Source organism: Microcaecilia unicolor, chromosome 6 (assembly GCF_901765095.1).
Source record: "Microcaecilia unicolor chromosome 6, aMicUni1.1, whole genome shotgun sequence".
NCBI lineage: Eukaryota > Metazoa > Chordata > Amphibia > Gymnophiona > Siphonopidae > Microcaecilia > Microcaecilia unicolor.
In genome coordinates, this window is record NC_044036.1 from 33,186,223 (window position 1) to 33,199,980 (window position 13,758).

General features: G+C 43.8%; 2 protein-coding genes across 3 annotated transcripts in view; one reads left to right on the forward strand and one right to left on the reverse strand.

Moving 5' to 3' along the window:
• The window catches only part of C8A (complement C8 alpha chain), a 53,158-nt gene extending 44,144 nt beyond the window's left edge, over window positions 1-9,014 (forward strand). The window contains exons 10-11 of the mRNA XM_030207017.1: window positions 4,455-4,677; window positions 8,144-9,014. Coding sequence (XP_030062877.1) covers window positions 4,455-4,677; window positions 8,144-8,292 — 372 coding nt within the window. The 3' untranslated portion in view covers window positions 8,293-9,014. The remainder of the gene's footprint in view (window positions 1-4,454; window positions 4,678-8,143) is intronic.
• A 3,405-nt stretch (window positions 9,015-12,419) lies between these two features.
• C8B (complement C8 beta chain) overlaps window positions 12,420-13,758 on the reverse strand; it is a 49,345-nt gene continuing 48,006 nt past the window's right edge. For both annotated transcript variants that reach the window (XM_030206547.1, XM_030206545.1), the window contains exon 12: window positions 12,420-12,616. In XM_030206547.1, coding sequence (XP_030062407.1) covers window positions 12,465-12,616 — 152 coding nt within the window. In that variant the 3' untranslated portion in view covers window positions 12,420-12,464. The remainder of the gene's footprint in view (window positions 12,617-13,758) is intronic.

Genomic DNA, 13,758 nt, shown 5'->3' on the forward strand with positions numbered 1-13,758 from the left:
GGGGTGAGATGGATTTGGCTGTCAGGAAGGGAGTCAGATGTTTGTGTGGCCTTCAGGGAAGGGTATCCAGGTTGGAAGGTAATCGTAGTGATACAATGGTTCTGCTGGCTCTGGCTATTTGTCTACAGCAGCAGCCTGCTCTGATACGTGTGGGAGTGAGGGGGTGTATTTATTTTCTCCATACGCAACCTTTCAAAATCACTGCTCCCACTGCATCTATTTTATACTAGGATCTACATATTTCAGAGTCACCTGCTAAATGATTGAGGTATATAAAATAATGAGTGGAGTAGAACAGGTGGATGTGAAGCATCTGTTCATGCTTTCCAAAAATACTAGGACTAGGGGGCATGTGATGAAACTACAGTGTAGTAAATTTAAAACAAAATCTGAGAAAATATTTCTTCACCCAATGCATAACTAAACTCTGGAATTCGTTGCCGGAGAACGTGGTGAAGGTGGTTAGCTTGGCAGAGTTTAAAAAGGAGTTAGACGGTTTCCTAAAGGACAAGTCCATAAACCACTACTAAATGGACTTGGGAAAAATCCACAATTCCAGGAATAACATGTATAGAATGTTTGTACATTTGGGAAGCTTACCAGGTGCCCTTGGCCTGGATTGGCTGCTGTCGTGGCTAGGATGCTGGGCTCGATGGATCCTTGGTCTTTTCCCAGTGTGGCATTGTTACAAGAAATGATTTATCTTGGGGGGAAAGAGCTCTAGAGCACTTGCTAATGTTTATAATTTAATATATGTATGTATATTCTCCACCAGTTGCTAATTAAAGTAACAATAATCACAATTGCAATGAATTAAATATTATCTCTGTTGAAATGCAGTGTCCTGTGTTTCCAGATTTAAAGTTATGCACCCAGGACACAAAGAGACTATATTTTTAGCTTCAAAAAAGTTTATTAAGTTACAATATGATTAATGCAATCATATAAGGCTAGCACAAACGAGAGATAGTTCTTTTAAGAGATCTTTACAGATAATCTGTACTTAAGTAAGGTAGCCAGTTTAAAAGTTAAGGTTACAGTTTAACTTACAGGAGAGTCTTTGTCACAAGCATGCTGTGATAAGCCATCAGGGCTTCTGCAGTGAATGGATCTGAGTTGCTTGCAGCTGAAGAGAGAATTTGCTTCTTGGGGAAACAGCTTTTGCTTTTATATCTTGCAAGCTGCAGGAGGATATGATCACAGAGTCCCAGCACCTGCTTCCTGGTTTGCACTGGATAACTTGCAAGGCATTGTGGTTATTGTAGTCTGTTCACATGGTCACATTATAAGTCTTTCCTTTCTGCAGATGTCCTGGCGTCCATTTGTCTGATAGCTGATGGGAGGGGGCAGGTATACCTCTGATGACAGGCAAATGTTTTGTTTATGGTTTTCCTCTGAGTTCTTTGTTGTCAATGGGTTCTCCAGACTGTCTGCTTCAGTTTTTTGTTCTCTAGAGATGTCTTGGTGACCCTCCCAGCCAGCTTTTGTCTCTGTTAAGTGTTTGTAATTGACTAGCCCTACTACCAGAAATTCCCAGGGAAAAGGGGAAAGAAGGTATTGAAATGCAGTTTCAATACATCTTTTAAAAGCTGCATTTTTATATTGATAAAATCAATAACTCTGCTACATATTTAATTCTGACAATTGGCTTATACCATAACAGCATTACTTATGTACTTATGTAAAAGCCTCCACATCCTGACCTGGACAAGTGAATAATTCTCTTCTCTATGTCCTTTTTAATACAGGGCTTTAAAAATTGCTCTGATCTTTTCATGTACTGAGCCATTTCTGACTTTGTTTTATCCCATATCTTTAGTAAATCTTTGAGTTGCCAGCACTCAACTCTAGCGCCACTCCAGCCCATCCTGGAGACCTATGCTCTGCCTATTGGCCATTCATTGAGTGCTAGTGCCTCGTGTCTCGCTGGAGCTGGCACTGACTTTCCATCACAAATATTCTTGTATTCCACAAACACCTTAAAAGTTCTATGCGGATTACATGTAAAGAAGCCAGATAGACACTGGGAATATAAACCAAGATAGCCAACAATAATTTTATTTTATTTATTTGTTGCATTTGTATCCTACATTTCCCCACGTTTTTGCAGGCTCAATGTGGCTTACATGGTACCGTAATCGGCGTTAACCGATTTCGGTATGAACAAATACAAGTTGCGATTAATATCAAGGTGATATTATGGTAGAGTGAGATACATGTATGGTAAAGACAGTTGGGGAAAACTTACAGAGGGAAAGGAAGAGTTAGGATATGTCCATTACGTTCTTTGGTTAAGTTGTGTCGCAGATGTCCAGGTTTTTTATGTTGGGTCGGGGGGGAGGAGGGGTATGCCCTTCTGAACAGTTCCGTTTTTAGTACTTTCCGGAAATTCATGTGGTCAAGTGTGGTTTTTACTACTTTTGGTAGTGCGTTCCACAATTGTGCGCTCAGGTTGGAAAAGTTGGACGCTTGGGTGGATTTGTATTTGAGTCCTTTGCTGCTTGGGTAATGGAGGTTTAGGTATAATCTTGCTGATTTTATGGTGTTTCTGGGTGGTAGGTCGATGAGGTCTGTCATGCATCCCGGTGCCTCGCCGTAGATGATTTTGTGACCTGTCGTGCAGATTTTGAATGCGATACGCAAAATACTGCTGCCTGCCTTTTAAGCAGTGCTCCTCATTTTGAGAAGGCTTCCCCTCTCTTGTTAAAACTTCACTGGCTTCCCATAAATGCCAGGATCTCCTTTAAAATATGCCTGACTGTTTACCAAATCATATACGGTTTATCATCATCCTACATGCAACAACTAATTGATTTTACCTTCGCATAATTCAGCAAAAACATCTAGAGAATACCTCACGGTCCATTAGCCAAACTGCAAAGGTCTTTCTTACAAATTGATCCTTTTCGCAGGCTTCGCATATTGGAGTACCAAACTTTGGAATTCTCTACCCAAGCAATTAAGGTACTTAGAAGATTATCTGAGATTCTGTAAAAGATGACAAACTAATTTTGCCGTCTCTTATATGTTTCAGCATAACCAGTACTCTAGCCTAGCTTCATGACAAACACACAATTATTCCTAACTAGTAAAAAAGGCCCGTTTCTGACACAAATGAAATGGGCCCTAGCAAGGTTTTCCTCTGAGTGTGTATGTTTGAGAGAGTGTGTGTGCGAGTGACTGTGTGTGAGAGAGAGAGAGAGAGAGTGAATGTGCAAGTGTGTGTGTGTGTGTGTGTGTGTGTGTGTGTGTGACAGAGAGAGAGAGTGAGACTGGGTGCGAGTGTGTCTGTGAGAGAGAGAGTGTGTGTGTGAGCATGAGAGTGTGTGCCAGGGCCCCCCTCCCTCCCAGTTCCAGGGTCCCCCCTCCCTCCCGCCCTCCAAGTTCCAGGGTTGTTGTCCCCCTCCCTCCCTCTGAGTTCCATGGTCATCCCCTCCCTCCCTCCCTGCCTCCGAGTTCCAGGGTCGTCCCCTCCCTGCCTCCCTCCGAGTTTCAGGGTCCCCTCCCTCCCCTGCATTATGCTCTCTACCCTGCATTCATCCATATGCAGGCAACGTCCTCTGTGCCCTGCCCCTCCATCCATCCATGTGCAGCATCTCTCCCCTGCCCCGTCCACCTCCCTCCGAGTTCCAGGCCCCCTCCCTCCCTCCCCCCTCCGAGTTCCAGTGTCTCCCTCCCATTTCCAGGGTCCCCCCTCCCTCTGTCCCTCCGTCCCTCCCTTCCAGTTCCAGGGTCCCATGGAACTGGGAGGGAGGGGGGACGGAGAACATTGGAGGAGTGACGTCAGCAGATGGTTACGATCCCAGTGACACACATTGGAATGTTTGAGGAGAATGTTGGAAGAGTGATGTCAGCAGATGGTTACGATCCCAGTGAGACACATTGGAATGTTGGAGGAGCAAATTATTATATTAGATATGTTAAATGTTATAATTATATGGCTGTATCATATTTTTGATGTTTTTCTTGAATGTAAGCCACATTGAACCTGAGCTTGTTTGGCATAATGTGGGATACAAATGTCTTAAATAAACAGGGCTTTTTTTGAGGGGGTACTGAGTACCGGCACCTTTTCCATTGTCTGCTAAAATTGACCCAGGGACCCCAAATATTAATGAAAGAGCTCAGGCTCTACACACCAATTCTGCCTTGTCATAGATTTGTGACTGGTTGCAGGGGACCTGGCTATTGTGGGGTGGGTCCCACAGTGATCACCCCACCACTGAAGGGTGACCTAGCATTTGAGTACCGGCACCTTTTTTGCTAGAAAAATGCACTGTAAATAAATAACTAAATAAATAAATAAAAGCAGTCTCCCATCACATTTAAAAGAAAAGCTCAATTTATATTTGCATGGCGCAGTACATGATCAGCATTATCAATATGCCTATCAGAATGTTCAAAAGCAGATAGAATAACCAGGATAATCTATTCTGTTTTCTAATAACTTCTAGCTACAGCCAATATATGAAGTAGTACACAGAAGTCAACTTCGTGGAATGGAAACAAGAAAGCAGAACATGAAAAAGGCCTTTGATGAGTATATAAATGAGTTTAATGCATGTCGCTGTGGTCCCTGCCAGAATAACGGGGAACCCATCCTGAACGGGGCCACCTGCCTCTGTCAGTGTAAATCAGGGTATGAAGGTTCAGCCTGTGAGAAGACATCTCGAACAGGTAGGATAACCAACCTTCTCCAACAAATTACTCTATTTATTTTGTTTCTGGGTTTCATTTCTTAGGGGCCCTTTTACTAAGGCGCGCTGAAAAATGGCCTGCGGTAGCGGAGACACATGTTTTGGGTGAATGCAGAATCATTTTTCGGCACACCTGTTAAAAATGCCTTTTTAACATTTTTTGCACATACTTTCACTTTCAAAAATTTTCTGATACCTGTGTGCTTTCTATTTATGCATCTGCTCAATTATAAAATATTATCTTAAAGAATAAAAACAAATAGATGTAAAAGAAGAACATTGAGAGTTGATTCTCCATCGACAAGCAGCACTGAATCAGGTACTCAAGTATTCTGACCATGAGGTCATTGATGCAGTGCCCAAGCCCTGAAAAATGTCACCTTGGTTTGATTTGTAAAGTTGATTTTTGTTTTTAGCATCTGGCCTGTCTCCCTAGTACAGCACCTTTCTTCACATTTTCTGTTTTGATATAATAATGACATTTGAGGAAGAGAATAAGTCAAATTAGATTGTGAGCCCTACTGGGACAGAGAAATATCTAGTGTACCTGAATGTAACTCACCTTGAGCTACTACTGAAAAAGGTGTGAGCAAAATCTAAATAAAATAAACGGAATGTTGGAGATTCTAGATGGAATGTTGCTACTATTTGAGATTATACATGGAATGTTAATGTTGCTATTCCACTAGCAACATTCCATGTAGAAGCCTGCCCTTGCAGATCAGCAACACAGCTGCGCAGGCTTCTGTTTCTGTGAGTCTGACGTCCTGCACATAAGTGCAGGACGTCAGACTCACAGAAACAGAAGCCTGCGCGGCAAGGGCAGGCTTCTACATGGAATGTTGCTAGTGGAGGAGTAGCCCAGCCCAGTGGTTAGTGCAGTGCAACATGGAATGTTGCTACTATTGGAGATTCTACATGAATTGTTGCTACTGGAGGAGTGGCCTAGTGGTTAGAGCACCGGTCCTGTAATCCAGAGGTGGCCGGTTCAAATCCCATTGCTGCTCCTGGTGATCTTGGGCAAGTCACTTAACCCTCCATTGCCTCAGGTACAAACTTAGATTGTGAGCCCTCCTGGGACAGAGAAATATCCAGAGTACCTGAATGTAACTCACCTTGAGCTACTGCTGAAAAAGGTGTGAGCAAAATCTAAATAAAATAAATGGAATGTTGGAGATTCTAGATGGAATGTTGCTACTATTTGAGATTATACATGGAATGTTAATGTTGCTATTCCACTAGCAACATTCCATGTAGAAGCCTGCCCTTGCAGATCAGCAACACAGCTGCGCAGGCTTCTGTTTCTGTGAGTCTGACGTCCTGCACTTATCAGACTCACAGAAACAGAAGCCTGCGCGGCAAGGGCAGGCTTCTACATGGAATGTTGCTAGTGGAGGAGTAGCCCAGCCCAGTGGTTAGTGCAGTGCAACATGGAATGTTGCTACTATTGGAGATTCTACATGGAATGTTGCTACTGGAGGAGTGGCCTAGTGGTTAGAGCACCAGTCTTGCAATCCAGAGGTGGCCAGTTCAAATCCCACTGCTGCTCCTTGTGATCTTGGGCAAGTCACTTAACCCTTCATTACCTCAGGTACAAACTTAGATTGTGAGACCTCCTGGGACAGAGAAATATCCGGAGTACCTGAATGTAACTCACCTTGAGCTACTTCTGAAAAAGGTGTGAGCAAAATCTAAATAAAATAAACGGAATGTTGGAGATTCTAGATGGAATGTTGCTACTATTTGAGATTATACATGGAATGTTAATGTTGCTATTCCACTAGCAACATTCCATGTAGAAGCCTGCCCTTGCAGATCAGCAACACAGCTGCGCAGGCTTCTGTTTCTGTGAGTCTGACGTCCTGCACATAAGTGCAGGACGTCAGACTCACAGAAACAGAAGCCTGCGCGGCAAGGGCAGGCTTCTACATGGAATGTTGCTAGTGGAGGAGTAGCCCAGCCCAGTGGTTAGTGCAGTGCAACATGGAATGTTGCTACTATTGGAGATTCTACATGGAATGTTGCTACTGGAGGAGTGGCCTAGTGGTTAGAGCACCAGTCTTGCAATCCAGAGGTGGCCAGTTCAAATCCCACTGCTGCTCCTTGTGATCTTGGGCAAGTCACTTAACCCTTCATTACCTCAGGTACAAACTTAGATTGTGAGACCTCCTGGGACAGAGAAATATCCGGAGTACCTGAATGTAACTCACCTTGAGCTACTGCTGAAAAAGGTGTGAGCAAAATCTAAATAAAATAAACGGAATGTTGGAGATTCTAGATGGAATGTTGCTACTATTTGAGATTATACATGGAATGTTAATGTTGCTATTCCACTAGCAACATTCCATGTAGAAGCCTGCCCTTGCAGATCAGCAACACAGCTGCGCAGGCTTCTGTTTCTGTGAGTCTGACGTCCTGCACATAAGTGCAGGACGTCAGACTCACAGAAACAGAAGCCTGCGCGGCAAGGGCAGGCTTCTACATGGAATGTTGCTAGTGGAGGAGTAGCCCAGCCCAGTGGTTAGTGCAGTGCAACATGGAATGTTGCTACTATTGGAGATTCTACATGGAATGTTGCTACTGGAGGAGTGGCCTAGTGGTTAGAGCACCGGTCCTGTAATCCAGAGGTGGCCGGTTCAAATCCCATTGCTGCTCCTGGTGATCTTGGGCAAGTCACTTAACCCTCCATTGCCTCAGGTACAAACTTAGATTGTGGACCCTCCTGGGACAGAGAAATATCCAGAGTACCTGAATGTAACTCACCTTGAGCTACTACTGAAAAAGGTGTGAGCAAAATCTAAATAAATAAATGCTTTTCTCATGTGGGTAACCATGCCATCCTGTAATTCTAGACCTCTTCATTAATAGTTTTTATTGTAAATCACTTTAGAATCTTATCATTTTGTGGTAAATGAAATTAAGCAGTTTGTTTACTAAGCCTCGCTAGAGGCTTCCATGCAGCATTGCCAACACAGCCCATTCAAAGCGAATGGGTTGTGTCGGCATTAATGCGCAGCCAGTGTAAGGTGAACTGTGAATGTGACTATGCATTGGCACAGTTTGCAGCCTGGGCTATTGCGGGGATGTGTGCCATTCTCTCTTTTCTTTCTTGAGCTTCAGTTGGAAGTTTGCTTTTCACAAATGTTTGCTTCAGATATGGTGGTTGGCGGACGGCCAACACAGGTGCAGCTGGGAATATCTCTCGATAATTCATCCTCCTGCAGTAGTTGCTGTAGGTCATTTATGATTTTTTTTTCCAACTCTGGATTTAAAGTGAATTAACATGGCAAACATACTACTTTATCATCAATATTGAAAATGTTAAATAAAGATTATCGCATCACAGGAAGAAGCGTTAATACACTACTGTATTCTGCTGAGGCTCTGTTTGCACATTTGAAGGAATATGGCATGTCTTCTAATGATGTTTTCAAATGATTCCGCAGGTACCACGGCAGACGGTAGCTGGAGCTGCTGGACGGCCTGGTCACAATGCCAGGCTGGGACAAGAAGGAGAACCAGAGAATGTAATAATCCTACCCCTAAGGGTGGCATGTGGTGCATTGGGAAGAATGCACAAACTGAGTACTGTTAATTTACCCAACGAAGACTGGTGGACGCTGCATGCAATACAAGATAGCATTGCACAAAGACAGAACAGGTGGCCAATTATTTTCTTAAATACAGTTAAAATTGCCTGGGAGGAATGTGTTGAAATGCCAGCAGTACATCCTGTTGGAGAACTGATTGATTGTCACAGAAGTTTCCGTTTTCTTGGGTGCCAACAGCTCGATAAACAAGAATATCGACGATCACCTTGACTTGTTGACAGTATATATTACAACTGACAAGGTCCAGAAGGAAGCCCTTTTCAGCACAGTTACAAATATTAGATAAAGCACAAGTGGTATATTTGAGAGACTGAGATCATACCCAACACGCCCTAGCTTAAGACTCATTCTCGTCACAGTAGACACAAAATGAACCCATTTGGAAACACTGACCTGGTTAAAACCTTTTCTTCCCCCTCTAACCTTATGATTGGATGTGGGATAAAGTTATATTTCTATTTCCTCTGTGTCTTCAATGATTTGCAGACTATGTTAGGCACAGTAACAGTACTGAAGGTTTTCTAGACTGTTAATAAAAGCAGAACCAGGTGAAACGAAATAACCTGTTCTACAATAATGGACCCTTTCTCTAAATAATTGTTTCATGATTGAAATTATGTTTCTTTTTGCCCTTCAAAATGGTGTTTAAGCATTAAAAGGTTTTATGTATGAAAAATGTGTGTTTGAGACTTATGTTCATATAGCAGCATTTTTTTTCCCGTGTTGCTGGATTTCCATTAGTTCCATCAGTCCGCAAAATTGAGCCGGTGTGTGAATGCGACCTTACTATTGGGAGAAATTAAAACATAGAGGAATAGATTCAGTAAATGGGACGCATAGGGGCCCTTTTACAAAGCAGCGGTAAGTTGGATCTACCGGCGGTAGTACCACCCACCCCTAGCTTGCGGCATTTATGGCGTTAATGGAAAGCTTCTCACTCTCTACTCCTGCCATCCAGCATCTCCTCTGTCTACCACCTGCCATTCAGAAGCTCCTCACGGAATCATCCTCCCCCTCTCACCATCTCTTCTGTGTGTCTCTCTCCCTCCTGCCATCCAGCATCTCCTCTGTCTACCACCTGCCATTCAGAAGCTCCTCACGGAATCATCCTCCCCCTCTCACCATCTCTTCTGTGTGTGTCTCTCTCCCTCCTTCCATCCAGCATCTTCTCTCGTTTTTTTTCCTCTCTCCTGCCACACTGCACCTCCTCTCTCTTGTCTGTCTCCACCCACTCCACTATCCAGCATTGCCCCAGTCTGTGTGTGTGTGTGTCTCTCTCTCTTCCCTGGCATGCAGCTCTTCCCCTCTCTTCACCATTCAGCATTGCCAATGTCTCTCTCTCTCCCCTATGCAAAATGCCATTGTTTCTCTCTCCTCTTCATGCATTATTGCCTATCTTTCTCTCTCCCTCATGCAGTATTGCCTCTTTCTGTCTATACTCCCTACCACACAGCATTGCTTGTGGGTCTTCCTCTCTCTTCCTGTGCTGTCCAGCATGTCTTTCTACCCCAACCCCACCCTCATTGCTCGCTTGTCTGTCTCTCTCTCTCCCACTTCACAATTCAGCATTGCCCCTACATCTCTCTCTGTCATCCACCTAGCATTGTCCTGTCTCTTCCCCTCACCAGTAAGTATAGTACAGACAGAGAGGGTGATACAGTATACAATAAGAGAAACAAAAAAGAAAAAGCAACACTGGGCCTTCAAGAGTGGGACAACAGGAGTACTTTATTAGCCAAAGACCCGACACGGGCCGTGTTTCGGCACCAAAAAGGCGCCTGCCTCAGGGGTCAATTTGTAGATATAGTAGTTAGACAAAGTTCAAGTTATAAGTGCCTTTGAAAACAGCCTCAATAACTTGAATTAATTTCGCGCGATAGCGAAATTAATTCAAGTTATTGAGGCTGTTTTCAAAGGCACTTATAACTTGAACTTTGTCTAACTACTATATCTACAAATTGACCCCTGAGGCAGGCGCCTTTTTGGCGCCGAAACACGGCCCGTGTCGGGTCTTTGGCTAATAAAGTACTCCTGTTGTCCCACTCTTGAAGGCCCAGTGTTGCTTTTTCTTTTTTGTTTTTCTTCCCCTCACCAACCATGCTCTTGTCTCTCTCCCTCCCCTCCCCCCCAGTACTGCTCCTGTTTCATTCTCTTCCCCCTGAGCCACCCACCTGCAGTCAGCAGTTTTTGTTCCCTGCCTCTTGTTACTATCTCCAGGGCCGTGCCAACACAGTAAGCGGGGTAAGCATCGCAGGGGGGCGCTGACCTCTATAGGGCGCCGCCGTGGTGCTTACCCTCGCCGCTTACCCCAGCTCCGCGCCGCCCTGGGGGTCTTTAAGTCTGTTATCTAAATTTACCTCCGACGTCGCAGCAGCTGAGCAGCATCAGTGAAAGCGCTGCCAACGTCTTCAGCCTTCCTTTCGCTCTCATTCGTTCCCTCAGTGTCCCGCCTTCTTCTGATGTCATTTCCTTGCGAGGGCGGGACACTGAGTGCACGAACGAGTGCGAAGGGAAGGCTGGAGGTAAATTTAAATGAAAGATGGACATGGATGGGCGGGCCCAGGGAGAGGAGAAATTGCTGGAAATGGAGGGGAGAGAGGAGAATTGCTGGATATGGATGGAGGAGGGGAGGGCAGAGAGGGACAAGGATGAACATGGATGGGAGGGAAGGGCCCAGGGAGAGAGGAGAAATTGCTGGAAATGGAGGGGAGGGGAGAGAGGAGAATTGCTGGATATGGATGGAGGGAAGGGAAGGGAAGACAGAGGAAGGAGATGCACATGGATGGAGGGGAAGGGAGAGAGAAGAAATGCTGGGCATGGATGGAGGGGAGGGAAGAGAGAGGAAGGAGATGAGATGAGGGAAAAGGAAGAGAGGAGAAAAACTGCACATGGATGGAGAAAATAGGCAGAAGCTGGATCCACTGGACATTCAAGTCTGCGGAGGACCCAGCTTTTACTTATGGATATAGAGCAAGAAATGAAGAAGAAAGGAGGAATGTAAAGAAATAAATGGAAAGGAAGCCCTGGAAACGGAGTTAAGAGGACAGATAGCAGCAGAATCAGATACTGGGCCAGCATGATCAGAAAAAGAAAGTCACCAGACAACAAAGGTAGAAAAAAATCATTTTATTTTTATTTTATTGTTTGAATATGTCCACTTTGAGAATTTACATCTGCTATCTTATTTTGCAATGTATAGCAATTTGTTTCTATGAATATTGCTGACAATTCCTGTCAGTGTAGCAAGTGGTGAGCGATCATTTTCACGGTTAAAAATCATAAAAAATTATTTGCGATCAAGTATTTCGCAAGAAAGACTTGTAAGCCTTGCCATGATTGCTATTGAGAATGATATATGTGCCCAGTTAGATATCAAAGATTTAATTACTAATTTTGTGAATATGAAAGCATGAAAAGCTAAGTGGTTGTAAACCCTCTATTTGTTGAGCAATCCCACAAAGATGCACTCCATCTTTCAGCTCCTATTTACTTTGCATCTTGTGCCACAAAGAGGGGGGGGGGCGCCAACTGATAGTCTGCAGGGGGGCACCCTGACTATCTCTGCTGGGCCCGCGGTATTAATTATACAGCAAAGATGCCCAAGACCGCAGCTTTGTACACGCTGTGGCTGCTTCTTTTGAAGGAGGTGGGGCTGGCACAGAAGAAGCAGCCACAGAGTGCACAAAGTCGGGGTCCTGTGCATCTTTGCTGTATAATTATTACTGCAGGCCCGGCAGAGATGGTAAGGTAACAGGAAGAAGGGAACAAAAACAACTGAATGTCGGCAGGTGGCTTAGGGAGGAAGAGAGAGAGAGGGGCAATACCAGCAAGGCAGCTGAGGAGGAAGTCGTACTTTGGGCTGGGGCGACTTTTATAGAAATCCAGCATTAACTGAGAGCACGTAGCATGTGTTCATCTGAATTTTATCTCACAACCGGCAATACAAAATAGTGGGAATGCCCCAAAGGAAAATTTTACTGTAGTTTAGTAAAAGGCCCCTTAAGTAAAGTGAAACTAGGCCCATCTCTTTTTACTCTTTATCTGTTGCTAGACAATGCAACTATAATTGGCACCTCACCAATTTTCAAGTCATTTACAACACGCACGTGCATCATGGTTATAATAATTTATATTTATTTCAATATTTTCAATTAAACTAACAGCTATTAACTTCAGTATCTAGGCCTTTGCATCCTTCACCGCCATTTTGGGGAGCCGGGTTGTTGCATTGTCTGCTTCTCCTTTGTTCTCCCCTGGAGCACGAAGACCAACCGGACCAACACCCCCAGTTCCCGTTAATACTGATGTCTGAAAAAGAAGAAAGACAAATCTCAAAATGCTATTTGATACATTTTTGCATTACGCTGCATGTTAATTTAATTTAATTCTGGCATTTCTATTCATCTCCTAAAATGGTTCATGGCACCTCACAAACAATGCAAAACAAATTTTCTTAAAAACATAAATTCAACACAAATTCTATTGCATAAAAAGTTACATTTTGTAAATCATTTGTAACTTTTTTTTCTAAAACCAAGGGCCTCATTTACTAAGATGCGCTAGCATTTTTAGCGCGTGCTAAAAATGAGCATGTGCTAACCATGTAGATGCCCATAGGAATATCTAGAGTGCACTAAAAATGCTAGCGTGCCTCTATCACAGCTTAGTAAACAGGGCCGCAAGTCTTCAAACGCCAATGAAAAGAAACATGACAAGACGTTTTCCATAAATTCAATGGCATTGCATTCCATTGCCTAGGCACCAAACCTCTGATCCTCCTTGGGGAGGGGCAAACACGGGGTCCTGTTTGCTATGCAGCGTTATAGGTGCATTAATGTCTTTAATGTGTGTTATATAACAGAGAGAGGGGGAGCAAAGCACAGAAAGCCAAGACACAAAAACAAAAAAGCACCAAGGGCCTTCAAGATAAAGGGGAATTGAAGTCTTTAATCATATATGTTGATAAACCAGTGCTTGAATGGACCTGACACAGTCTGTGTTTCGGCGCACAGCACCTGCATCAGGGGTCGCAAGCTGACAACATTCAGTAGTATTGTGAGAACAATACAATGTACTGCTATGCCGTGTGATCCCCTTCACACAAATTTGAAAAGATAGTTAGATTAAGGAAACGCAGTCCTTCAGTCGTGGACTCAATCATGTATGTGCGTTAACTGTGCTAATTGTAGGTGCTAATTAATGCACCTTAAAAATGCTAATTAATGCACCTTAATAAACAGTGCCCATAATCTGAATGCATCTGTGGAATGTAAGTTTTGGTCCAGGGCATTCAACTACACTCAGCTGCACATTATATCCTGGTGCCAAACCATGTAAGATCGTAACAGTCAGTACCAGTAGCTTAAACTGGATTTGTGCCTGTATAGGCAACCAATGTATCTCAATCAAACATGATGTTGCTTCTTCCACCCAGCACACTCAGCTACTAA